The sequence below is a fragment of the Ctenopharyngodon idella genome, chromosome 8 (assembly GCF_019924925.1).
Source record: "Ctenopharyngodon idella isolate HZGC_01 chromosome 8, HZGC01, whole genome shotgun sequence".
NCBI classification, from domain to species: domain Eukaryota; kingdom Metazoa; phylum Chordata; class Actinopteri; order Cypriniformes; family Xenocyprididae; genus Ctenopharyngodon; species Ctenopharyngodon idella.
Window position 1 is genome coordinate 22612190 of NC_067227.1, and position 27643 is coordinate 22639832.

General features: G+C 38.1%; 2 protein-coding genes across 4 annotated transcripts; one reads left to right on the forward strand and one right to left on the reverse strand.

Annotated features, from left to right (window-relative positions):
- Positions 1-1461: 1461 nt before the first annotated feature.
- snrnp200 (small nuclear ribonucleoprotein 200 (U5)) lies at positions 1462-18534 on the forward strand. Its single transcript, XM_051904201.1, has 45 exons — positions 1462-1782; positions 2117-2280; positions 2367-2538; positions 3437-3629; positions 3716-3771; positions 3859-3954; positions 4089-4241; positions 4335-4434; positions 4555-4691; positions 4798-4875; positions 5017-5190; positions 5810-5947; positions 6095-6250; positions 6454-6624; positions 6704-6897; positions 6987-7110; positions 7216-7365; positions 7595-7705; positions 7797-7928; positions 8019-8207; positions 8824-9021; positions 9231-9383; positions 9516-9596; positions 9682-9765; positions 9864-9970; positions 10061-10179; positions 10272-10426; positions 10551-10740; positions 10975-11145; positions 11231-11391; positions 11531-11758; positions 11878-12069; positions 12186-12364; positions 12479-12630; positions 13704-13812; positions 13913-14021; positions 14133-14322; positions 14518-14682; positions 14919-15040; positions 15144-15287; positions 16276-16452; positions 16544-16704; positions 16825-16906; positions 18039-18131; positions 18255-18534. Exons 1-45 carry the CDS (start codon positions 1738-1740, stop codon positions 18402-18404), a joined length of 6405 nt encoding a protein of 2134 aa, XP_051760161.1. The 5' UTR covers positions 1462-1737; the 3' UTR covers positions 18405-18534.
- Positions 18535-27620, reverse strand: odf2b (outer dense fiber of sperm tails 2b). 3 transcript variants are annotated; one of them, XM_051904208.1, is made up of 19 exons: positions 27480-27620; positions 27088-27255; positions 26895-26993; positions 26327-26497; positions 26046-26239; positions 25705-25834; positions 25485-25616; positions 25313-25387; positions 24694-24765; positions 24387-24503; positions 24111-24296; positions 23740-23849; positions 21872-22007; positions 21672-21782; positions 21324-21587; positions 21106-21206; positions 20000-20162; positions 19785-19910; positions 18535-18810 (listed from the first exon to the last, which is right to left on the reverse strand). In XM_051904208.1, the coding sequence occupies exons 2-19, from the start codon at positions 27181-27183 to the stop codon at positions 18646-18648; spliced, it is 2448 nt and encodes an 815-aa protein (XP_051760168.1). In that variant the 5' UTR covers positions 27184-27255; positions 27480-27620; the 3' UTR covers positions 18535-18645. The 3 variants fall into 3 exon arrangements, with proteins under 3 accessions (XP_051760168.1, XP_051760166.1, XP_051760167.1); XM_051904206.1 differs by having other exon boundaries at positions 26895-26996; XM_051904207.1 differs by having other exon boundaries at positions 26895-26996; positions 27088-27215; positions 27480-27496.
- Between the last annotated feature and the right edge of the window lie 23 nt (positions 27621-27643).

Consider the following 27643-nt stretch of genomic DNA (forward strand, 5'->3'; position numbering starts at 1 on the left):
TAATTATGAAAAATGCCTTTATATTTTACATATATTTAAGGCTAAAATCTTTTTCCAAAATTAGTTTTCTACATCTGACCTTTGACCTTTTTTTTTAGGGTGCCATAATTTATAACTGACTTTGTCCTATTAGGGTAAATTATTTTTGGCAAATTGTCTGAAACTTCACACACATTCAAATGCATTTTCACTATCTAAAAAATAGTGAAAATGTCTTAGTGTTTCAAAAAAACATTAAAAAGCTTTATTAACAATCCACTTCATTGTGTGCTACTATATTTCACCTGGAACTCACATGTGAAAATAACAAAAACTTGACACAAATTCAGATGCAACTTCACTGCCTGGAAAGTAGTGAAACCATGTCTTAGTGTTTCTTGGAATTCTAAATCAATGATTGTAGCACAAGTGAAAATCAACAAGACTCTTCCTTTTCAGTGTAGCCCACATTTTCCACATGTAACTTGATTTTGACCTGTTTTTATAGTGATCAAGGCAATGACATCTGACCTTTGGTTTGTAGTATGGATCACGTTTTCCCATGCAAACTGGCATAGGATAATGTACCAAAATGCCTGACTTCCACAACAATCTGTGACTTATATTCTTCATCTCTACCCTCACTCTCACTGCTTCTATCCACCTTGATCTTCAGCTTCTTTCTTTCTTACTATAAACTTATTTTCTGATGCACTGCAGTCACTATCAATACTTTCTGAAAAAGGTACAGCTTTTCCTCTCTGTCTTCTATAAAACTTGCTAACATCAACCTAAAACACAGGCAAAAAGACTATTATACTGCCTGCCAGTACTGAACAATAGTGCCAAGCTACACAGAAAATATGTATGCTCTAAAAGAACTTTGTCATTCACGCATAACGCACAGATTTTTTTGGTCTTTGAGTTATTGATTTTTACAAAATGTGCATTAAAAATGACCAAAAACATGGATGTAAAATGATTTTGACCTATATATATATATATATATATATTCTAGTCAAAAATGAACTCACTATGTGAGTGTGCTAAAGTCTACTTTGCTTCCTTGTTGCCAAAAATGTCAAGAACATGGCACATAGATTTTAATTTTATTGGCTGAGGGGGATGTCATGTGATAATACTAAACATTTTTTTGGCTGAATATTATTATTGTATTTTAAATGCAATTTCTTTGTGTCATCTATAAATGACAATGACGCATGCCCCCATAGAGGGTAAATTTGCTCCAGCTCTTCTCATTTGTAAGGGGGAATCTGTGTAACATTACATTCACATTGTGTTTTCCAAGGTTTTTCATTTTTTTTTCCCCGTACCTCAGACTCAGACAGGCTTATGTTGCCTTTTTTTCAACAAAACCTGTGTAAATCCTAAGTGTAATTGCCTCAAATAAGTGCCATTCCTATCCAGAAGAGGCAGCATTTTTTACGCAATAAACTCAGGAGTGAGCGACCCCGGAAGCGGAAATTACACCAAACTGCGTTTTGAAACCGTCGTGCGTGTTTCGGACGTATGGTGCAGTTGCGAATAAAAGAAAAGAGACTTAACTTTTCAGAGTGTGTTGTTATTGTCGTGTGCACACTAAGCTTTTTTTATTATCATTTCTTTATTATTATTTTTGCATAACTAGGGACATACATGAGTGCTGTGTAGTTAAGTTAGTCTGTCTCCGCTAGCACCGTGTGTGCTAGGTGATAAAGAAGAGTTTCATTTTGAGCGCATTTACAGTAATAAGAAGTCATGGCGGATGTTACTGCCCGTAGTTTGCAGTATGAATACAAAGCGGTAAGTATCATAAGATATTTGACATCCCTTTTGAACGAATTTAATACGTTTAGTTGCAAAATTTCATTATTTAGCGCACTAATGCTGTTTGTTTTGGTGTACGCGAGCTTGAACACACTGGTTGAGTTTTAAAGCCTAGCTAGCTATCTGTATATACCTAGACTTAATTTTTGATCAGTGTGTGGTAAATGTTTAATTTAGCTTTGAATTAAATAGTCTTTCAGCAGAGCATAAGCGTAAACATCACAATACTTGTGATGTTTACAAATGCAGCTCACTAGGATTTGATACATAGTCATTGAACTGATCGTGAGTGTTTGTGTTTCCTCCGCAGAACTCTAACTTGGTGTTGCAAGCGGACAGATCTCTGATCGACCGCACCCGCAGAGATGAGCCCACCGGAGAGGTGCTGTCTCTGGTCGGCAAACTGGATGGGACAAAGATGGGAGACAGGAGCCAGAGAACCAAACCTCAGATGCAGGAGGAAAAGAGAACAAAGTCAGTCTGATCAGAAACTCATACTGTTTGCTTGCATTCATTGCGTAAAAGTCTTCTAAACAAATTTTGTTTATTGTGTGATGCAGGAGGAGAAAGAGAGATGAGGACAGACATGACATCAACAAGATGAAGGGCTTCACACTGCTGTCTGAGGGGATTGATGAGATGGTAGGCATTGTGTACAAGCCCAAGACCAAAGAGACCAGAGAAACATATGAAATCCTTCTCAGCTTCATTCAGGCAGCTCTTGGAGATCAGGTAAGATCACGTACAACAAAGATATTAATGGGGATGCTTTCATTTTACATTTTGAATGGAACTTTTATTGGGGGGATTATAGGGAATATGTTTATTTTATTCAACATTCATGCTTTTTTTTTATTGTTAATTGAAAGTATCGATTAAAGTTCTACTCACAAATAATTTTTTTTAAAAATTTGTGTTATGCATGTCTGCTTATGACCAAACAAAATGTTTATATTCATGTTTGTATATGATACAGTTTGTATAAATTACCCCAAATTTCCAATTAATTCCTGTAAATTCTTAAGTTTCCAACTTGGAATATTTCCAAAATTTCTCAGCTTAACTTCCCATGGAAAGTTTTTCCGCCCCCTTACAATCCTAGATGTTACACACATGTAGCATTAGCAGTTGTTTTTGAATTTAAAAAAGATTGCATAATTTCAAGACTTAAAGCAAAAAACAAATGGTCTGTTTTTAGCTTTGTGAAATTATGCAACATAAAACATACCTGCACAAAACAAAAACAGCAGACGGACTGAATGAAAATGTAAATTCACACTCTGACATTAGATGGCAATTATGTAACAGCAGTGGTTTTCCGTTTCTTTGGTTACCGCTGTACACAAATCTTTGCTTATAAACACTACTTTAATAAGCATTATACGGAGGTAAGAAGAAAAGAAAATGCCAACACTAAAAACTAAAATGAAACACTTAAAACAATGCTGAAGACTGCAGTAAAGGCTACTGAAAAATTCAGCTTTGGCATTGCAGGAAAAAAAAAAAGCACATTTTAAAATTTATCAGTTATAATATTTAAAATGTAACGATGTTAATGTTATTGGATGTCAACAGTGGACAATGGGTTAATGTACCACATCATAAATTGCTGTTCTTTTTCTCCACTAAGCCAAGAGATATCCTGTGTGGAGCTGCAGATGAGGTGTTGGCTGTGCTGAAGAATGACAAGATGAGAGACAAAGAGAGGAGGAGGGAGGTGGAGCAGTTGCTGGGGCCTACGGACGACACACGCTACCACGTCCTGGTAAACCTGGGAAAGAAGATCTCTGACTATGGTGGAGACAAAGAGCTCCAGAATATGGGTAAATATTTTAGGTCCAACCTGAGTCCAGACTTTCCTCATTGTGATGTTCAGCCAGGTCACGCTTCATCTTTTCTCTTTTTGCAGATGACAACATTGATGAAACCTATGGAGTCAATGTGCAATTCGAGTCGGATGAGGAGGTGAGCTTCTACATGCTGGTTGTTTGTGGTCAGATTGTGCTTTTTGGCTCTTGAGGTGACATTAATGTGCATTTTGTTCAACTGCAGGAGGGCGATGAGGATCAGTACGGAGAGGTTCGGGATGAAGGCTCTGATGACAGCGAGGGAGAGGAGGCAGATGAAAGCAGCACCCTGACTGCAAATGTAAGTCACATGTCTCATGTGTTTCTGCACATGTTGTCATAGAGCAGTGGTTCTCAATCAGGGGACACACTAGGGACCCTCAGCAAAATTATACAGAGTTAAACAAGCAGCCTAACATGCTCTTTTCTCCATAGCTGGGCAACACGGGCGATGTAATGATGACCAAAAAGAAAGATCTTCACCCACGAGACATCGATGCCTTCTGGCTTCAGCGTCAGCTCAGCCGCTTCTACAACGATGCCATAGTTTCTCAGAAGAAAGCGGATGAAGTCTTGGAGATCCTTAAAGTAAGGAATGCTTGGGAATGCTCATGTCCTTGGAGACTAAGGATTGTGTGTTTATATCTTCAGGTGTGGCTGATTCATTCTTTCTTTGTTTAGACTGCCAGTGATGACAGAGAGTGTGAGAACCAGTTGGTGCTGCTTTTGGGCTTCAACACATTCGACTTCATCAAGGTCCTCCGGCAGCACAGACGAATGAGTAAGTAAATTGATTGTGATTTCTGAGAATATGACTTATTGTGAACAGTTCAAATATTTTTTTAGAAGGTTTTTAGAAGCGTTGTTTCATGTTGCTCTTTTTATTTCTTAACCTATCCAGTCCTCTACTGCACCATGTTGGCCAGTGCTCAAAGTGAGGCTGAGAAGGAAAAGATCATGAATAAAATGGAAGCTGATCAGGATCTTTCCAAAGTTCTTTACCAGCTGCAGGAGACTGAGAAAGAGGACATCATCAGGGTCAGAACTTCCCCTCCATTTGTAGTTGGTCTAGCTGAGTGTAAAATTTTAGCTGTTTAAAGAAGAATATCCATCTGTAGGCTTATGATCTTCTGTTTCCTTGCAGGAGGAGCGATCTCGCCGTGAGAGAGTGAGAAAGTCTCGTGCGGATGATCTGGAGTCTATGGACATTGATCATGGAGAGGTAAATGCCACTTGAAGCTAGATCTACTGCTTCAAGCCAGAATTTACAGTGTTCTTGCAATTTAAATTTGACCCCCACTCCTAATGTTCATGTGATGATCTTAGACTTTTTTTTTTTTTTTCCTGTGATCTTTGTCTCTAGCCTGTGGCCTCAAAGCAACTACTAGATCTGGAAGATCTGGCCTTCTCTCAGGGCAGTCACTTCATGGCCAACAAGCGCTGCCAGCTGCCTGATGGCTCCTTCCGCAAACAGAGGAAGGGCTACGAGGAGGTTCATGTGCCCGCTCTCAAACCCAAACCCTTTGGTGATGATGAGGTATTATTTATTTATTTATTGTTTAGACCTTTTTTCCAAGTGGGGCTAAATTGTTTGTTCAGAAAGGGATGTCTGGTTGTTTGGTTATTACATCAAATTGCCACAGGAGAATACACTACTGTTCAATGTTTTGGGGTCTATAAGATTTATAAAAATGTGTGTGTAATTTATTTCTGTGATGGCATGGCTAATAGCCAATTTTCAGCAGCCATTTCTCCAGTCTTCAGTGTCACATGATGCTGCAGAAATCACTCTAATATGCTGATTTGGTGCTCAAGAAACATTTCTTATCAATTTCGAAAACAGTTGTGCTGCTTAATATTTTTTTGGAAACCGTGATTTTTTTTTTTTTTTTTTTTTTTAAGGATTCTTTGATAATAGAAAGTTCAAAAGAGCAGCATTTATTTATTTATGTTTTGTAACATTGTAAATGTCTTTACTTTAACTTTCGATCAGTTTAATGCATCCTTGCTGAATAAAAGCATTTATTTTCTTTAAAAAAAAAACATCTTACTGACTCCAGTCTTTTGAACAGCATTTTTTTTTTTTTATTATTATTTTTTTATTTGCTCTATGTATTTTCACGTGTCTCACAAGTTTTCCCTCATTTCTCTCACAGACATTGGTGGGCATTGAGAAGCTGCCCAAATATGCTCAAGCTGGATTTGAAGGATTCAAAACCCTGAATCGCATACAGAGTAAACTCTTCAAAACTACAATGGAGACAGATGAGAACCTACTGGTTTGCGCTCCGACGGTTAGTCTACTGAAAAAGGCGCAACATTACAGTTAAAATATAATTACATAAATATGATGCAATATAGAACTTAATAAACTTCAGTTTTATATTTAACTTGGATATTTTTCCTTAAGGACATTTTTGTTTTTCATCTTTGACCTGTAGGGTGCTGGAAAAACTAATGTTGCGCTCATGGCAATGCTCAGAGAAATTGGAAAGCACATTAACATGGATGGCACCATCAATGTTGATGATTTTAAAATCATCTACATCGCTCCCATGCGCTCGTTGGTACAGGAGATGGTGGGCAGTTTTGGCAAGGTAGGAGTACTTAACATGATGGAGAGAAAAAAAAAAAAAACATTTTCCCCATCATTCCTGTAATTTCTCTGCTTAATCTTATTTTCATTGGCAATAGGAAAAAAACTGAAATGTATTACTAAATAGAATTACATTTAACATTTACAAATATGTATTTGTTTAAAATTGTGATGAAGTATTAACATTTGTTGCTCTGTCTGCAGCGCTTGGCTAGTTATGGCATCACTGTTTCTGAGCTGACCGGAGACCATCAGCTGTGTAAGGAGGAAATAAATGCCACCCAGATTATAGTGTGCACCCCAGAGAAATGGGATATCATCACCCGGAAAGGAGGGGAGCGCACATATACGCAGCTTGTGCGCCTTATGATTATTGTAAGTAATCTAGTAGTCCCAGATTCCCTTTTTTAAAGATTTTTCATGTTTTTCCAAGTTAACTTATTCTGTCATGCAGGATGAGATCCACTTGCTGCATGACGACCGTGGCCCCGTCCTAGAGTCCCTGATTGCTCGAACCATCCGCAACGTGGAGCTGACACAGGAAGATGTGAGGCTCATTGGCCTCAGCGCCACACTGCCTAACTACGAGGATGTGGCGAACTGCCTTCGTGTCGATTCATCCAAGGGACTCTTCTATTTCGACAACAGGTGAGAAATGAGAGGCTGCTGTGGAGAAATGGAAAATAATCTTCAGTTTTTGTATAATAACGTTTTCCTTGTTTTTTGTTTTTTTTTAGTTTCCGACCTGTGCCTCTGGAACAAACCTATGTAGGAATTACGGAGAAGAAGGCCATCAAGCGCTTTCAGATTATGAATGAGATCGTCTATGAGAAGATCATGGAACATGCTGGAAAGAATCAGGTGAACACAAGCACAATAAATGGACTAGTTCTTTCTCCTGAAATGTATTATACTGTTTGTTCAGTCATCTTGTCCTTTCTTATCATTTATTTCTCTTTTTCCCAGGTGTTGGTGTTTGTGCATTCAAGAAAGGAGACAGGAAAGACAGCCCGTGCGATCAGGGACATGTGTTTGGAGAAGGACACTCTGGGGTTGTTCCTGAGAGAGGGTTCGGCCTCCACTGAGGTTTTGAGGACTGAAGCTGAACAGTGCAAGGTTAGCTCACAACTACCATGAAAGTGCTGAACATAAGATACAACCTCAACTCAAGTTTTTCTGGATCAGTACGTCTACCTTGGGTTGTTTTGTCAGGTATATAGTGTAGATATCAGATATGGATCACTTTTAAAAGATTATGTAAGCTGGTCATCAAAAAATTGGAATTGGGTATCAAGACCTGCACTGTAAATGCGGCCTAACTGAACTGTTTATATTTTGTTGACAGAACCTGGAGCTGAAGGATCTGTTGCCTTATGGTTTTGCTATTCACCATGCGGGAATGACCAGAGTGGACAGAACACTTGTAGAGGATCTGTTTGCTGATCGCCACATCCAGGTTAGTGTGTAATATTCAGGAATGTCAAGCACATTTTGGTTTATTTCATATTCTAAAATACAGAAGACTGAACAATGAATGTGTTTCGTAGGTATTGGTGTCCACAGCCACTCTGGCCTGGGGTGTGAACTTGCCAGCACACACTGTCATAATCAAAGGCACACAGGTGTACAGCCCAGAGAAAGGCAGATGGACGGAGCTGGGAGCCCTGGACATCCTACAGGTCAGTAGTATGTCCACACATACTTTGTGGTTCGATAAGTTAAATAGACCTCAAGTAACAACCTGACTCCCACTCAACTTTATGACGCAGATGCTGGGTCGTGCTGGCAGGCCGCAGTATGACTCTAAAGGAGAGGGTATTCTGATCACTTCTCATGGAGAGCTGCAGTATTACCTGTCCCTGCTCAATCAGCAGCTGCCAATTGAGAGCCAGATGGTGGCCAAACTACCGGACATGCTCAATGCAGAGGTCGTGTTGGGCAACGTGCAGAATGTCAAGGTGAGTCTGAATGTACTGGTGTAAGTTCATTAGTCAGCCAAATTGTTTTTTATTGGTGGTCCATTTAAGGAGATTTAACTTGGGTTTTCAAACATTTTGATGAAAAGGACCCTAAAAATATGATCTGCAAGTGAGGGACCCTTTTCTAAAATATAGAATATATAAACCCTTATTATACAGTGTAGAATGAATATTAAATGTGATGATATAAAGGCAACAATATTACACTAAATTAAAAAAAGCTTTTATATTGTCATTTTTATTGAAGCATATTTTAAGTTGATTTGTTTTATTTCATAGGTTTTATTACTTTATTGCACATCCTAATATTAGTATTAATTTCTAGAATTTAAAAAAAAGGCTTTTATTTTGCTTATTTACCTAAGCATATTGATAAAATATTTACATTTTATTATACTGAAAATATATAGATTTGCTCATGCCTAAGAGTATTTTTTCCCAAAAAAGTTTGTCATTTTACTGAATCCTATCATTTAAAATATGCTTTTTATTAAGTTTTGTTACTTTGAAATTAGCTGCTGGTTAGCCTAATTAGTATTCCTCTGTAAGCTCAGCGTCTGTTGCAGGGTTTGATCTGATTTGTTAATGTTTTTAGGATGCTGTAAATTGGCTGGGTTACACATACCTGTATGTACGGATGTTGCGAAACCCCACTCTATATGGCGTCTCCCATGACGACCGCAACATTGACCCACTGCTGGAGCGACGCAGGATGGACCTGGTGCACACAGCAGCCACTGTCCTGGAGAAGAACAACCTGGTCAAATACGACAAGAGATCTGGCAGCTTTCAGGTACACACAGTTTGTCATATTAACCCCCCTTTCTAAACATCTCTGGGTACTTCCAGATGATTTATATGCATGATCAATGCTGAGATTGTACCAGCTAGAAATCCCCAATCCAGGATAATGGTTTTCAGCAGGTCTGCCTGAACACATCAATTAAACTTTTAAATGACAGCAGCAGATGTGGTTTAAATTATGTCTGTGTTCTGTTGTAGGTGACAGACCTGGGCCGCATCGCGAGTCATTTTTACATCACCCACGAGTCCATAATGACCTACAACCAGCTGCTGAAGCCCACACTGAGTGAGATCGAGCTCTTCAGGGTGTTCTCGCTGTCCTCTGAGTTCAGAAACATTAATGTCAGAGAGGTATGTGACTTGTCTAAATAAACCAACTGAAACATCTGAACAAACTTCTACTTTCTCTCTTCAATCCTAAAGACAGTATAAAGTGGAGAATAACAACATTAACAAACATGATTGTTATGCTCTGATTGACAGGAAGAAAAACTTGAGCTTCAGAAATTGCTAGAGAGAGTCCCTATTCCAGTGAAGGAAAGCATTGAAGAGCCCAGCGCAAAGGTAAGTGTGTGTAGAAGAAATGTTATATTATAGAATATTCAGTCGTATGATTTTTCTCTTAAATTGAATGTTATGTCTTTCTCAGATTAATGTGCTGCTGCAAGCATACATCTCTCAGCTCAAACTAGAGGGCTTCGCTCTCATGGCTGACATGGTCTATGTGACTCAGGTAAGTGTTTAGGAAAATAAATGTTTTGTAAAATTCTCCTGTTATATAAAGGACATTTTTATTTAAAGTCACAGATTTAACATTGTTTGATCCTACAGAGCGCTGGCAGGCTGATGAGGGCCATCTTTGAGATTGTTTTGAGCAGAGGCTGGGCCCAACTTACCGACAAGACTTTGAACCTCTGCAAGATGATCGACAAAAGGATGTGAGTTGTCATGATGCTTATTTTGCCAAGCATAAATGTATTGTTTATCTTGCAATGTGATATTAATGCTATTGGCTTTTTTCCATCAAGGTGGCAGTCGATGTCTCCCTTGCGTCAGTTCCGCAAGCTTCCAGAGGAGGTCATCAAAAAGATTGAAAAGAAAAACTTCCCTTTTGAGCGCCTCTATGACCTGAACCACAATGAAATTGGTGAATAGTGATTAATATGCTGTAATACATTGTCATATCCAAATGCCATTTTATATCATTTTCTCATGATCTGAGCTTCTTAACTGTTTCAGGTGAGTTGATTCGCATGCCAAAGATGGGGAAAACCATTCACAAGTATGTCCATCAGTTCCCTAAACTGGACCTGGCAGTTCATCTGCAGCCTATCACACGCTCCACTCTGAAAGTGGAACTCACAATCACACCAGATTTCCAGTGGGATGACAAGGTCAGTCCAAAAAAAGATCAGTAAATGACTAAATATTATTATTGTTATTATTTACAAGAATAAATAGTTACATATAGATTAATATTAATATAAATAACAGCTGTTTATATAATGTGTATTCCAGATACATGGCTCTTCTGAGGCCTTCTGGATCTTAGTGGAGGATGTGGACAGTGAGGTCGTCCTTCACCATGAGTACTTCCTCCTGAAGGCCAAGTATGCTCAGGATGAACATCTTGTGACTTTCTTTGTGCCCGTGTTTGAGCCGCTGCCACCACAGTACTTCATTCGCATAGCTTCAGACCGCTGGCTATGTAAGTTTTTATTTATTATTATTTTTATTTATACTTGCTACTGATTTTACTCCTGACGACAACAACTTAATACTGCAGAAAATATTACTAAACCATACTGAATATTTAAAATGCTAATTTACTGTGACATTGATGTAGCGACCATAGTTCAATGTGTCGTGTTGAAGGCATTACAGTAGTCCAGAATGTTTCTCCCACAGTTTTATTTATTTATTTTTCTCTCTTTTTCTCAAGCATGTGAGACGCAGTTGCCGGTTTCATTTCGTCACCTAATCCTGCCTGAGAAATATCCTCCTCCTACTGAGCTGTTGGACCTGCAGCCTTTGCCTGTGTCCGCTCTGAGAAATGCAGCCTTTGAGAGCCTCTACCAGCAGTTTCCCTTTTTCAACCCAATCCAGACCCAAGGTACCTGTCCTCATAGAACCTCCAAGACTCTGTCATACTTGATTGAGAACTTCCTTCTAAATGAAACTGTTATTGTTTTCCTCAGTGTTCAATGCGGTGTACAACAGCGACGACAACGTCTTTGTTGGCGCCCCCACGGGCAGCGGGAAGACCATATGTGCGGAGTTTGCCATTCTTAGAATGCTCCTACACAACTCAGAGGGCCGCTGTGTCTACATTACACCCATGGAGGCTTTGGCCGAACAGGTATAGCCACAATTATCTGCCTTTATGGAAATAAATGTAATAATGTAAAAGTGTCTGTAGTTCAACTTAAGATAAATTCAAGAAATTGATGAAACAAGGATGGTGAATGTCATGATTCACACATTATTTTTTTGTACAGGTCTTTGTTGACTGGCACCAGAAGTTCCAGGATACTTTGAATAAGAAGGTTGTCTTACTCACCGGTGAGACAAGCACTGACCTAAAGCTGCTGGGTAAAGGCGACATCATCGTCAGCACCCCAGACAAGTGGGACATCCTTTCCCGTCGCTGGAAACAGAGGAAGAATGTGCAGAATGTTAGCCTCTTCATAATAGATGAGGTTCATCTCATTGGAGGTGACAACGGAGTAAGTGTTTGTTTTTATTCTAATTTCTAAGCACCAAGAATGAGCTGTTAGTTCCTCAGAGATTACTGTTTCTTTGTTGTTTGATTCCTTCATTTCTTATTTCTGTGTATCTCTTGTAGCCTGTGTTGGAGGTGATTTGCTCCAGAATGAGGTACATCTCTTCTCAGATTGAACGGCCCATCCGTATCGTGGCTCTCAGCTCCTCTCTGTCCAATGCTAAAGATGTGGCCCACTGGCTCGGCTGCAGCACCACAGCCACCTTCAACTTCCACCCCAATGTCAGGCCGGTTCCTCTGGAGCTTCACATCCAGGTCAGTCTGAAGCGCTCTGTAACTTTATTTCATCTACATGCACAATTTTGATCCTGTTCTTCTGTTTACATTTGAAGTTTTGTTTAATCCTCTTGACTACTTTCCCCCTTCCTCAGGGCTTCAACGTGAGTCACACACAGACTCGTCTGCTGTCCATGGCAAAACCTGTGTATCACGCCATAATGAAACACTCCCCATCCAAGCCAGTGCTGGTGTTTGTGCCATCAAGACGCCAGACTCGTCTCACCGCTATTGATATCCTCACCTTCTGTGCTGCTGACGTGGTGCCACAAAGGTGCTGGAAGAAGAACTATATTACATGCAGACATTAAATACACTCTTATTTGGTCAGCTTTAGTCCTGAGTCCCATCGGGAATCTTATATCCAGCCTTCTTTTTGTCCTTGCAGGTTCCTTCACTCAACTGAGAAGGATCTGGCTCCATTCATGGAGAATCTCTCTGATGCTACACTGAAGGAGACCCTGTCTAACGGGGTGGGGTACCTTCATGAGGGCCTTTCACCTACAGAGCGCAGGATTGTGGAGCATCTCTTCATTTCTGGTATGACACATGAAACCTAGGCCCGGTTTCACAATCAGGACTTAGACTAAGCCAGGATTAGGCCTTAGTTTAATTAGGGTATTTAAGTAGCTTTTATAAATGTACCCTAGAAAAAAAACATTACTTGTGTGCATCTTGAGACAAAACAATGGCTCTGACATATTTTAAGAGATGTCAGTGCAAGTTATTTTCATTTAAAACAGTTTTAGTTTACAGTCATAATGTGTTCAGGCCAGTTTTGACCTGGAAGAGATGCATAAACTTCAAAAAAAAAAAAAAAAAAAAAATCCCATATCTCTCACACACATTTGGGACTGAATTCTGGTTATACACATGAATATGTACACCTATTAATGAACTAATTGAGCATAAAAAATAATACATTTTATTTGATAACATTCCAGAGTAATTTTGAAATTTTTTTAAAAAATGAATATGTAGGTTTTTAAAATGTGGGCTGTTTTTGAGCAGTCATGAGCTATAAAGGAATTCAATTAAATCCAATTAAGAGTTAAATGGTTAGTTCACCCAAAAATTTAATTTCTGTCATTAATTACTCACCCTCATGCTGTTCCAAACCTGTACCAAATTACCACTTTCAAGGCCCAGAAAGAGATTGTTAAAATAGTCCATGTGACTACATTGGTTCAACCTTAAATGTAATGAAGTGACTAGAATACTTTTTGTGCACAAATCAAACAAAAATATAGACTTTATTCAACAAAAAATTTGGTAAAACTATCACCATATCATATATACACAGAAACGCAAAAGGTCTTCTCCTGACAGTAAAATAAGCAACTATAAACTTATATAAAGGTCCAGTCATGAAAATAAAAAATAAAGTGATATACAGTGAAACTGGCAAAATCTTAAAACATACCATGATACAAATTTTTTGGTCATACTGCCCAGCACTACTCACATTCCACTGGGTACAACTGGACCCAGGAATGCAAAAATCGATTTTGAATTATTCAGATTTTGAATGCTTTATGAGGTTAATTAAACAATTGATTAAAGTGTGTCTGAGTTAAAAGAAGTGTTGCCCCCCCTCTGCTCTCTCATGCTAGGTGCCATTCAGGTGATGGTGGCATCTCGCTCTCTCTGCTGGGGCACTAACATTTCTGCCCACCTGGTGATTGTCATGGACACACAGTACTACAACGGTAAAATCCATGCGTAAGTAGTTTTTCATCCTTAGTGGCCTCAAACAACTGATATCATCACCAATTGTTACACTGTGCTTGTGGGTTGCTCATGAATGTCTTTCTCTGATTAGATACGTGGACTACCCAATCTATGATGTGCTCCAGATGGTAGGAAAGGCAAACCGTCCTCTCCAGGATGACGAGGGTCGCTGTGTCATCATGTGTCAAGGGTCCAAAAAGGTAAAGCTTACACTAAACCACACATTTTCTTGACTTAAGATTGGTTAGTCTCTTGTCGGCTTCACCGTTGTTGATTGTCTCTTAATAATTTTGAACATCCTTGTTCTTTAGGACTTCTTCAAGAAGTTCCTTTACGAGCCTCTGCCTGTCGAGTCTCACCTGGACCACTGTCTTCATGACCATTTTAACGCTGAAATTGTGACCAAGACGGTGGAGAACAAACAGGACGCCGTGGACTACCTGACATGGACGTTTCTGTACCGCCGCATGACCCAAAACCCCAACTACTACAATCTGCAGGGTGAGGAAACGCAGTACCTTTAAATGCCTACAAATCTTCACTACAGCAGGACAAATGACTTGACATTCAAAATCTAAACCTCATGCTGCAGAATTTACTATTTGTGACATCAGTAGCACATGCAAAAATATTCGATTTCAGTGTATTTGAGGTACTTTTTTATGCATCAGAGAATAAAATCTCTTCATGTTCCAGGTATGTCTCATCGTCACCTGTCGGATCATCTCTCTGAGCTGGTGGAAAACACCTTGCAGGATCTGGAGCAGTCCAAGTGCATCAGCATCGAGGATGAGATGGATGTGGCACCTCTGAATCTGGGCATGATCGCAGCCTACTATTACATCAACTACACAACCATCGGTGAGGACTCACCCAGTTTAACACACTTCTTTGAGGTCGCGATGAAACTGAAGTAGCAACATATCTTTTCTTCTGTATAAGAATCAATCATCAAAGTGAAGGTCAAGAAATCAATTCTGACTTTCTAAAACCATTTTGGCCAAAAATTTATTTATTTTTTCTTCTGGGGTTGCTGAAATGTGCTGCTTGATTGTCTTGTCGCTGATCCATCTCTTATCTGTTTGTCTTCTCTCCAGAGCTGTTCAGTATGTCCCTAAATGCCAAGACAAAGGTCCGTGGCCTCATCGAGATCATCTCCAATGCTGCGGAGTATAAAAACATTCCCATCAGGCATCACGAAGACACCCTGCTGCGGCAGGTAAAAAAACAAAACAAAAAAAACTTTCCATTATTGAGTCTGTGAACTCTTAGAATAAGCAGACTGCGTCAGAGCTCTGGTAACCGCTCTTTGACTTTTGCAGCTGGCTCAGAAAGTGCCTCATAAGCTGAACAACCCCAGGTTCAATGACCCTCATGTGAAGACCAACCTGCTGCTCCAGGCCCATCTGTCCCGCATGCAGCTGAGCGCAGAGCTCCAGTCAGATACTGAAGACATCCTCAGCAAGGTAAGGGGAAACTCTTTGAGCACATAGTGAATCTGGTTCACAGCATATAAAAATTAAAATTCATAATTAAATGCATCATGTATTTATATTTTTAAATAAGTTTTATTTGTTTATTTTTTTTAATTACGCGTTTATTTTGTTTTTTGCATACGCTAACAGTCAAAAGTTTAGAATAATGTTTTAGAAAGAAATCTCTTATGCTCAACAAGGCTGCATTAAATACAGTAAAAACTATTTTTCAGTTTCTATTGTAAAATACTATTACAAATTAAAACTGTTTTTTTTTTATTTGAATATATTTTTAAAAATATAATTTATTTCTGTGATGCAAAGCTGAATTTTCAGCAGTCATTAATCCAGTCTTCAGTATCACATGATCGCTCAGAAAGTTAATATCTATTATTATTATTATTATTATTATTATTATTAGTGCTCAATTATAAAAAATGGGTATCAATGTTGTAAACAGTTTTTGCTGCTTAATATTTTTGTAGAAACGGTGATATATATATATATATTTTTTTTTTCCAGGATATTTGATGAATAGAAAGTTAAAAAGAACAGCATTTATTTGAAATAGAAATATTTTGTAACATTATAAATGTCTTTACTGTCACTTTTGATCAATTTAATACATCCTTGCTGAATAAAAGTATTCATTTCTTTCTTTCTTTTTTTTTTTTTTTAATCTTACCCCAAACTTTTGAATGGTAGTGTTTCCACAAACAAATTAAACAGCAAAAACAGTTATCATTAATGATAAGAAAGGTTTCTTAAGCAACAAATCAGCATATTAGACCCCTTTCAGAAACATTGAAAAAATCGTAATTATTCCAAACTTTTGACAAGTAGTGTTTTTATATGTACATTTTTCATTAAATGATTATATATTCAAATTAGACATATGTGCTCATTTTGCTTTTTGATTGTTAATTTCAAATGAAATGTTTCATAAGTCCAACTGTTCTTCTCTTGCCTGTATTTTTAGGCGGTGCGGCTGATCCAGGCGTGTGTGGACGTGCTCTCCAGTAACGGCTGGTTGAGTCCAGCACTGGCTGCCATGGAGCTGGCTCAGATGGTCACACAAGCCATGTGGTCCAAAGACTCTTACCTCAAACAACTACCCCACTTCACTTCTGAACACATCAAGCGCTGCACGGACAAGGTGAGATTTGGATCTGAGTGGGTTGGGGATCATCTAAACAATGAACATTGTCATTTGGTTGTCTGTCTAACTCTTTTGTTGATGCATTTAGGGTGTGGAGAGCATCTTTGACATCATGGAGATGGAAGATGAGGACCGCACTGGTCTTCTGCAACTTTCAGATGTACAAATGGCTGATGTGGCACGCTTCTGTAACCGCTATCCCAACATTGAGCTCTCGTACGAAGTGGTTGACAAGGATGACATCAAGAGGTATGAGCTGAAATCAAAATCCAAAGGGCTTCAATTGAAAAACTTTACACCTTGTGTGGGTGTACAAAACCAGCCATTCTTACCATTAATCTCTTTTCATTTATTTTCTTGTGCTCACAGTGGAAGTCCAGTGGTCGTCCAAGTGCAGTTGGAACGAGAAGAGGAAGTCACAGGGCCTGTCATTGCTCCTCTGTTCCCACAGGTGAGTGTCTATTGACAAACCCTAGGGCTGTGCGATTAATTGTAATTGATTTTTTGATTTCAGTTTCGGCTTCCAACGATTATGAAAACAAAAATAATTGACGTAAATTGATTATTGTTCTGCTGCCGCGTTCCGTCCAGCGCACCATCCTTTCCTTCACAGCCGTGCGCTTTCGTTTCTTCCTAAGCCAAACTTAAAATCCAGATCAGCCGAATAATTGAGTGTTGTAGTATGCAGTCTACTGTTACTAAACTGCGGGTAGTGCTTGATATTAAACCGTTATTAAAAGCGCATTAAGCCGCGAAAGAGATACTCTTCACCAGACTCTTCACTCTTAGATGGGGCGGAACGCGCATAAGCAAAGTATACTGTGGCCATTGGATACGTGCCTAAATGGTCAAATAGCCTACACACAAAAATGCCTTTGATCACTTTGACCCACCAATAATCATGATTTCAGTATTGCCCAAAATAATCGTAATTATGATATTTGCCATAATCGAGTAGCCCTAATAATCCCTATAAATACACTACCCTTGAAAGTTTGGGGTTGGTAGGATTTTTTTTTTTTTTTTTTTTTTAACCAAGGCTGCATTTATTACATTCAAAATAATGTTTTTTTAACTTTTTAATAGTCAAAAATAAAATATTACATTTTAAAAGAACTGTTTTCTATTTTAATATATTTTTTAAAATGTAATTTTTCCTGTGATGACAAAGCTGAATTTTCAGCATCATTACTCCAGTCTTCAGTGTCACATGATCCTTCAGAAATCATTCTTATATGATGATTTGGTGCTCAAGAAACATTAAATATTATTGTAAATGTTGAAAACAGTTTGTTGTGCTGTTTAATGTTTTTGTGGAAGCTGTGATGTTTTTTCAGGATTCTAGAAATTTCAGAAGAACAGTATTTGAAATTTTTGAAACATTATAAATATTGTCGCTTTTGATTTAATTTTTACGCATGTTTGCTGAATAAAAGTATCAGTTTTTCCGAAAAAAAAAAAAAAAAACAAAATTACTGATCCCAAATTAAGCGATTATGTAACATCTTAACATCACTTAAGTTGATCTTGTTTTGAGTTTTGGACCTGCAGTATTCACTTTTTTTTTTTAAATGTTTGTGCAGAAACGTGAAGAAGGCTGGTGGGTTGTTATTGGAGACCCCAAATCGAACAGCCTCATTTCAATCAAGAGACTAACTCTTCAACAGAAGGCCAAGGTTAGTCCTGTTTTTATGTCAAAGGCAGTAATACATTATTCCAGTCTTTGTAGTATTTAAAAAATTGAGTGGAAGTCTTGTGGGAACTCTGTTAGTGACAATGTTCTTTTTTTCTTCCCACAGGTAAAACTTGACTTTGTGGCACCTGCTGTTGGTGTGCACAACTACACACTGTACTTCATGAGCGATGCCTACATGGGCTGTGACCAGGAATACAAGTTCAGTACGGACGTTAAGGAGGCAGACAGCGAGGGAGACAGCGACAGCGATTAATCCGAGATTAGTCGTACTGGACGGTTATACTGTCATGTTAAAGCAGCTTAAGTGTTTTTATAGATATTTTTGAGGATTATTATGACTGTTTAATGCATTGTGATTTAAATAAATAAACATGTACATTGGAGATTTTGTTTTGCACTGTTTTATTAAAAGGTCATCAGATGAAACTAAGTCATGGAGGTATATTAAGAAAAACTGCATTAAATAAAGAAATGGGTTTATTCATGGTCAGTGTTTAGATATGGGGATTCAGTGAGCTTGTTAGAACAGAGTCTCCAAACACATTGGTGTATGAAGCCTTAAGGTAGTGAACGTAGTTCTGCAGGCTGCGGTTGGCGCTGTTCACCTGTTCCAACTGGTTCTTCATGTCTTGAAGTTTGCACTGAAATCGCTTCTCCATCTGAAATTAAAACCCAAACGGTTTCTAAAAGGTGCATCCATGACATGTAAGGAAAATTCCAAATTGAATAGATTGAAGTTAAACATCTGCACAAAACATTGTCTCATCTCAGTTTTGACATGAACTTATATGATCTTTCGAGTGGTTCATGATTACTGGGTATTTAAAATTTTATAGAGATTGATAGGGTCTGTATCTGTATATCAAGATTGAGTTAGGTGTACGTATTGGCGATGTTTATCTGAATAGTCAAAGTGACATCAGTTTCACTACAAAGAGTTATATGTAGTGGCTTAAATATAAGTTTTTAAAGAGAAATGACGGAGTTCTGTGATTTTTTTTTTTTTAAGATATTCCTGTGATTTCCAGGTTTGAAATTCAGTTTTCCCTTGAAATATCCAGGAGTAAAGCCAGTTTAAAAAAAAAAAAAAAAAAAAAGTCAATATCAAACTAAAAACTTGCCACATAGACTTCCATTGTAAGTATGTTTCAACAGAGCCTCTAAAGGGACATGAAGACGGAAATAAATGACGTGGAAGGAAAAATTATATTTCGCTCTCAAAAGCATTGACAGTTTTTTCCTTCCACGGCACTGATTTTGATGGCAAAACGCAAAGTTTCTCGGAGGAACACAAAACTTTTGCTAGCGAACCGAAAAGTGTTGCAAGTGTATGCAAAGATTTTTGGGGGAACACAAAAGCATTTAAATATAATTTTTCCTCCCATCTAATTTTTGTCCACTCGCCATGTCCTTTCAGAGCTCCATATGTTTCTGACAACATGCTGTTTTTTGTCTGTGGTCAAACTGAAGCACAGCTCAATTTTTTTGTGTTGTAAAATTGTATTCAACCCCAAACATTCACTGAGAATTTCACAGTATAATCCTTTGATGATTTTCATAATATATTTTTCAACTAATCTTGTTGTGAAACTTTAGTATTGTGCAATGGAAAGTTTCAGCTGAGAACACTTACGTCATCTTTGCTGCGGCGTATCTGACCCAGCTCATTTTTAGCCAGGCTCAGCTGGGTCTCTAAATCCAACTTTTTGGACTGAGCTGAGCGTTCTTTGGACAGCACCCGCTCTAGGCTCTGCTCCACCTGTGAACAAAGACCCAACTTGAAAAGCATGTATACACTAACCCCACAAAGGTGCAACAAAATGAGATTCCTGCGAACTGTTCTGTGACCTGTCTTTGCGCCTCCTCCCTGGCCTGCTCCACCTGTCGGTAGAGGGAGTCACACTCTCGGCTCCTCTCCTCCAGACGCAGCTGCGTGGTGTGGATGGTCTCTTCACGCTTGGCGATATCCTGAAGCAGATCCCTGTTCTGAGTGCTCACATCCTCCATCTTCCTGTGTGCCAATGGTACAGAAATATGACGAGGCTCAAATATGGAAAGTAGGAAATTAACTAGAAAAGGGTTTAGCTTTAGCTTTCTTTGTGTAAATGTGTTTATGTTAGACCCAGTTAAATTATATTAATTTATTATCATTTTGTTGTTTATTTATAATTATTTTCTTTTTGGTGTTGATGTTTCCACTTGAAAAAGGAGTTTAAATATTTGATACTTGGTCGCAAATAGCTGAAATACAGAAGATAATGTCATAATTATGTTTTGGTTTAAACAATAGTAAAAAATAAAGTATATTCATCATTTTGATTTATGTTCTGCTTAATTTCTTTCAAATAAAGCAGAAGATAATGTCATCAATATATTTTGGTTTATTCTATAGAAGAAACGGAAATTTAAATATAAATTATTCATGATTTTAATTTTAGAAGGGCTTTTAAAATTATACATTATAGCAGAAGAAAATGTCATTAATATATTTTGGTTTATAATATAGTAAATTTAAATGTTAAAAAAACAATTAATATAATAGAAAAGTCCCAATCATATTGCAATCAAAAATCCAAAGGAAAAATATATATATACATTTTGCAGAAAGATTTAAAAAAAGCTGTTGAAAAGTTATATATTAAATTTAATTACATAAATAAATCATTATTTAAAATTTGATACTTGCTAGCCAGTGGCAGAAAAGATAATGTCATCAATATATTTTGGTTTAATTAATAGATAAGAAGGAATAAAGAATATTCATTATTTTGATTTCATAAGCATTTTAAATAAATTATAGCAGACGATAATGTCATCAGTATATTTTGGATTATTCTATAGAAGAAAAGGAAATTTAAATATAAATTATAGTTTTGTCATAGTTTTGATTTTATAAGGCCTTTTAAAATTATTATATTATATTATATTATATTATATTTTTATGTGCAGCAGACCTATCAATGCTTTCCATAGAGCGTTTCAGCTGCATATTTTCTTCAAGTAGAAATAAGTTCTTCTCCTGGAGGTTCTCTATTTTACAACTCTGCTGCTCCATCTACATACAAACAGGAAAATAAATCATGAAGTCAAATCATAAATCAATAAATCTGATTTCGCCTTAATATCTGTGGTGTAAAAATGAATGCACATGTGTGGTCTCCATCAACATCACCTTGATTCTGAGCTCAGACAGAGTGTTGTTCTGCTCTGTATTTCTTCTCTCCTGGATGTGCATGTTCTCTCTGGCCTCCCTGAGCTCGTCCTCCAAGCGCTTTAGAACTTCCCGCAGCATCTCCATTTCCTTCACTCGGGCCTGGAGTTGTTTGCGGCCTTGTTCCACTTCTCTTTCCACCTCCATGCGGTCACTCTGTGCTTCCTTCTCCGCCATCTCCAGCCTCAAAGAGTATTCCTCGGACTCCAAACGTGTCTTATGCAACTGCAAGAAATTTGAAGGGTTAATGTACTATGACTAAATGCAGATGGATTGTAATGAGCTATGAGGAAGGTATGTTGAAAGCACCTGACTCTTGTAACCCTCTACCAGACTCTCAAACTCTTTGAGAGAGATCTTTAGCTGATGGACCTCTGACTGAGACAAAGACAACCTGTCCTCTGTGGCTGACAGAGTGCTCTAATAGAGACACAAAAATCACAGTGAAAATCAGAGCTTAGATGGTTTTGTGTGAAAGAGAAAAGTCTTTATTGAGTCTGAGTTGTTGCCTTGAGTCTCTGGTTCTCCAGTTTGGTAGCCGTGTTCTCTGAGGTGAGGGAGTGCAGACGGCTGAGAAGCCCCTCTCTCTCAGCGCAGGACTTCTCCTCACAACTGCGGAGCTGTTCGCTCAACTCAGTGAGGCGACTGCAAAGAGAAAAGTCGACAAATCACTGCCCATTATGTGATCCACTAAATATAGCAATCTGGTAAAAATCTTGACAAGAAAATCCCAATCATATTGCAATCAAAAAAATGTAAATATGTTTTGCAGAAAAACAAAATCTGTTCAGAACCATTTTCCCCCTCAATTCTTATTACCATAATGCAAGAAGACTATTAATCTTACAGTCTCATTATTGTAATGTGAAAAAATATAAACAAATTTTAAAGTATTTATAGACAATATAAAACTAATACTTTTATTCAGCAAGGACAGATTAAACTGATCAAAAAGTGACAGCAAATACATTTAGAATGTTACAAAAGATTACTATATGCTGTTGAACTTTCTATTAATCACTGAATTATGAAGAAAATGTATCATGGTTTCCACAAAAATATTATGCAGCACAACTGTTTGCAACACTGATAATAATAAGAAATGTTTGTTGACCAGCAAATCAGCATATTAGAATGATTTCTGAAGGATCATGTGACACTGAAGACTGGAGTAATGATGCTGAAAATTCAGCTTTGACATTGCAGGAATAAATTACATTTGAAAATGTATTACATATAAACAGATATTTACAACTGTAATCATATTTCACAACATTACTATATTTTTACTGTATTTTTTTGATCAAATAAATGCAGCCTTGGTGAGCATTATAGACTTTTTTCTTACCGACCCCAAACATTTGAATGGTAGTATACATCAGTACATCACTATTAAGCTAATAAAATCATCATTAAAAATAATAGGGATCATAAATCTAAAACGCCAGGACATATTATGGCAATGAGAACTGAGCGATAAAATATATTTAATTGTCTTATAAATAATGTCACATTGCAAATCTTATCTTAAAGGATTAGTTAACCCAAAAATAAATAATTATGTCATTTATTACTCACTCCATGTCGTTCCAAATCATAAGGCCTTCGTTCATCTTCAGAACACAAATTAAGATATTTTAAAATCTGAGAGCTCTCTGACTCCTCCACAGACAGCCATTAACATAGTAAGTAACAGCTGTTCAAGTAGTAAGCACAGTGCAGCACTTCCGGGTTCTACGTCAGAATGCCGACTCATTGGCCGGCTCCTGTGCCAGCATCACACGCATGCGCCGTGCTGCTCATGTGAACAGCGTCGGCCAATGTTGAGCCAGCGTTCTGACATAGAACCCGGAAGCGCTGAATGTAAACAGCGTAAGAGAATGACACAGAAGAGAAGATATTGTTGAATGAAGTAGTTGTTTTTGTTTTGGCACACAAAAAGTATTCTCGGCACTTCATAAAATTACGGTTGAACCACTGTAATCTTAGTATTTTAACGATGTCTTTAGTACCTTTCTGGGCCTTGACAGTGGTAATTAAATAGCTGTATATGTAATTAAATTGCCGTCTATGGAGGAGTCAGAGAGCTGTCGGATTTCAACAAAAACGTTAATTTGTGGTCAGAAGATGAACGAAGGTCTTACCGGTTTGGAACGACATGAGGGTGAGTAATTAATGACAGAAATTTCATTTTTGGGTGAACTAACCCTAATGTAAACTGGTGGACAATTAAGTTGAAAGAGAATTTCAGAAACTCATAAAAACGTCATAAATTGCTCAGAACATAATCCACACTAAAAATAATAAATTATAGATGTGAAGACAAGGCTGAGCTTCAGTGAACACTAAAGGCAAGTGAACAAAGAGAGTCACTAACTTATGCAAGGTGGTGATCTCCAACTCCAGCTTGCTTTTCTCTCTGTTCTGCTTGGAGTAACGCTGCTGAAGCATCTCAGCATTGGAGAGAGCCTCTGCTAACTGAGCCTCCTGAAGAGACGATAGGAACACATCAGTCAAAGTCTGCACTGCATGGGTCACTCTGGCCAACTCCAGAAAATCAGTCTTTAAAAAAAACTTTAAAATGTGAGACCAGTGAAGTGAAGTAAATATATATGGGCCAGCACAAAGACGTAATATAAAGGACGTCTGGAGAATTATGACATCAATTAGAACTTTGTAAACCATTAAGGTCAACAGAAACTTTATGAAACCCTGAAGCACATTTAACATTGTTCTTCTGTACTGTACCTTGTCTAAGAGTTGTGCAGAGAGCTGTGCAGCTGTATTCACACTTTGTTCGGCCCGCTTCCTCTGGTCCTCCAAGACCTGTTTTTGGATGTCTCTGTCTCCTTCACAGTGCTGCTTCAGCTCTCTCATCTGCTCCAGAAGGCCTTGAACCTCTTCCTGCTGATGCTGCAGTGTCCCTTCCAGCCTCTGTGCCACAGCACAGTACAATCTCTATGAGATATATCACTGTATGCATGTCAATGAAAACCATGAATCCTGAGTAAAAAGTTGGCTTACTTGGATCTGAGCCTCCAGAAGGTTATTTTCAGCTTCTTTCTTGTGCAGCTGGTTCTGCAAGCGACTGCGAGTGGATTCAAGAACCTTGGACAGGCTTCCTGTGGTCCTCAGATGCTCCTGTGATCACAAAACACCTTTTAAAAACGCTTCCTGTTTTTAAACTCAGCAGCACAGGAGCAACTTTGATGCAAATTCACTCTATTCAAGTATTTAGAAATGCAAAAGAGGTAATAAAACATGCCATAAAAGAATGTTATGCAAACGGATAGGAAAAATAAGAGAAACAGTGAGTGAAAATTACTATTACCTGTTCAGTTTCCAAATTTTTGGCTATCTGATTGGCCTCTCTTTCCCTGTTGTTGAGTTTAGTCTCAAGTTTCTACAAGAGAAAGTGAAAATAACTATTAATACTATTAACAAAATATTTATTTTGCTCTACATTTAAGCATTAACTACCATTCAAAAGAATATTGTAAAATAATATTACAGTTTAAAATAATTGTTTTTTATTTTAATATATTTTACAATGTAATTTATTTCTGTGATTTTAAGCATCATTACTCCAGTCTTCAGTGTCACTTGATCCTTCAGAAATCATTCTAATATGCTGATTTGGTGCTCAAGTAATATTTCATATTATTATTACCAATTTTGAAAACAGTTGTGCTGCTTAATATTTTTGTGGAAACCCTGATATACTTTTTCCAGATTTTTTGATGAATAAAAAGTTCTGAAGAATAGCATTTATTTAAAATAAACTTTTTTTGCAACAAGTCTTGTCACTTTACACATTTAATGCGTCCTTGTGGTATGAAAAGTATCAATGTATCAAGCTCACAATGATGTTAAAATTATAAATCATATCAATACCCCAAAACAATACACAAAAGTATATACATTGACAATGTAGAAGTTAGATTACAAACCCTTTTCTCAGCCTCAGAATCAGCTAGTTTTCTCATTAGCATCTCCCTCTCATCACACATCCTCAGAGCATCTGTCTGCGGTGAAAAGATTTTCTTTTAAACTTCATATACACAACACTGCAGAACCAACCCAAAAATGAGACCGGTTTAGTTTACAGGAAGTTTTTTGTACCTCCCGCCCATGCTGCTCCCTCAAAAGTCGTCTGAGAGTGCGATTTGTGTCCAAAAATGTGTCTAACTTCTGCTCTAGTAGCTCATGTTGACGACCCAACTGATCAGAGTGTGTCTTTGACTGTTTTTTGTCCTGAATACACAAAGTGCATGCTTTTTTTTATTCACATAAAAAGATTTTAGAGGTAATTGCAGAGTTTGGAGTTTGACCACCTTCTTACCTTCTTAAGTTTGCCCACGGTTTCCCTCAGAACTTCCACTTGTTTAGCTGCGGCCTGACCATCTATCTCAGCCTCCACCAGTTTCCTCAGCAGTGTTTCCATCTCCTGGTGAGGAGGTCCTGTTTCTGATCTAAATCACATTTTAAAGTCAGCATAATGTCAGGTCAAGTCAAGTCATCGCCTTTATTTATATAGCGCTTTTTAGAATGCAGATTGTGTCAAAGCAGCTGTACAGTGATAACAGGAAAATAATTTTGGCTGCACAGCAGCTCTAGAAGAAATGGTGTCATTGTCCAGCTTAAGTAAGTTCAGTATTGATTCAATGTGATATATAACCATACCTCATTTGTCCAGGCTCACCCTGCGTCCCCGTCCCATCTACAGTGCTACGCAGATCAGTATTTTCGCACTTTGACCTCCTCAAGTCCTTACTGGCTTCCTCGAGTCTTTCCTCATGCTGGTCAATCAAACGTTGACAGGCACTCAACTGCTGTGATTGATGCTTCAGGTGGTCCTCTGTCTGCCGTAACTTTACCTGTGGAGATTTTAACATTCAAATCCACAACGTCGTTCAACCAGTTGTGAAACCCATCTTATTGTCATGATTAATCACAATCCATACCTCACTTTTTATGCGGTCAACCTCGGACATTAGGCTTTCAATTTTTCTTTCATATTTGCCAATTACTCCTCTTGCATCGTCCTCTTCACTGGACAAGTCGGTGAGCCGCAGAGGAGGTGAGGGAGGGTCAGTGGCCGGTCCTGGGGTGATCTCTAAGCAGCGAGAAGCCCCCTGATGGGAAATATTGTTAATAAAGAAATATTTGATTAAAGAAATCTTTAATCAAAGAAACTTCCCCTCCCTCTTGCATCTCTTCTCTGATGACGTGTTTACTGCCGTGAGGGCGGGACAACCTGTCACTCACATGAGATCACAGCAATCGCTAACTACAACGATCCAACCATCCAATCAATTCCCGATGGACAAAATCAAGTCCCACCCTACATTTTTTCTTGTTCGTGAAGCTGTTTCACTCAGATATACGAGATGATAGAGAGAAAAGACTGTCACAACTTCCGTTTCATTGTGAATCTGAAGTCCAGTCATTCATTCAAAGTCACGTTTTAAAAAAATGACTGCTTATTATTATGTTGTGCTATTAAATAAAGGTGAATGGGATTAAACAAACCTCCCATTTGTATTCTCTCCGTCTTGAGGCCTTTCCAGGAGGAACCCAGGGAGCTCGGACCTTTACACTGGTAGTGGATCGTAAATTGCTCACTTTACCCTGCTGAAGATAGAGTTGTGGTGAGTGATTTCACTGTCTCAGTAAACCAGTGAGGCTGATTTAAACTGGAAGAGCAAAAGGCATTCAGTCTGACCTGGCTCTTCTGTGGACTCTTCTTTAGGTGGACATGCACAGATGTTGAGTCTGGGATATGAACATGGACGGGCGGAGAGGACGACCGTGTTTTCATCCCTTCAGTTCAGTAGGGCGGTTTTTATTTGTCTTAAGAGTAGATAAAAGTTCTCCAGAAGTTTATCATAAACTTGTAAGAAAAATAAAATATTAGTGTTATGAATCATACATGTGTATCTGTTAAACAAGAAGACTATTTGTCCTCAGTCAAGTCTATGTTTGTGCTCCTAATCCTTCTGTTCATGCACTGCATATTTATACGGTCACTTAAATCCTCCATTTAAAAAAAATGCGTTTAAAATTTATTTATGTACTTTAAAAAGTTAAAGTGATACGAATAAAAATGCCACTAACCTCAATGCAACGTTGCGTCCCCCGTGTAATGTTGTTTGCACTACCCGGTAGACTCTCGCATGGATAACAATAGCCGCCAATCAGAGACGCGTCTGGCGCTCTGAGTCCCGCCCTTAACGCTCTCTATTGCATCTGATTGGCTGGTTCGAAACTTCAGCGACAAA

Bases quoted from the DNA above. Each gene is read 5' to 3' on its own strand.
- snrnp200 (XM_051904201.1), top strand. From the start codon at position 1,738: ATGGCGGATGTTACTGCCCGTAGTTTGCAGTATGAATACAAAGCG. The intron at 9,022-9,230 runs GTACACACAGTT...GTTCTGTTGTAG, and splicing joins AGAGATCTGGCAGCTTTCAG to GTGACAGACCTGGGCCGCAT. The intron at 9,971-10,060 runs GTGAGTTGTCAT...TTTTCCATCAAG, and splicing joins AAGATGATCGACAAAAGGAT to GTGGCAGTCGATGTCTCCCT.
- odf2b (XM_051904206.1), bottom strand. From the start codon at position 27,183: ATGAAAACACGGTCGTCCTCTCCGCCCGTCCATGTTCATATCCCAGAC. The intron at 26,240-26,326 runs GTATGGATTGTG...AAATCTCCACAG, and splicing joins TTGACCGCATAAAAAGTGAG to GTAAAGTTACGGCAGACAGA. The intron at 19,911-19,999 runs GTCACAGAACAG...CTTTGTTCACAG, and splicing joins GGGAGGAGGCGCAAAGACAG to GTGGAGCAGAGCCTAGAGCG.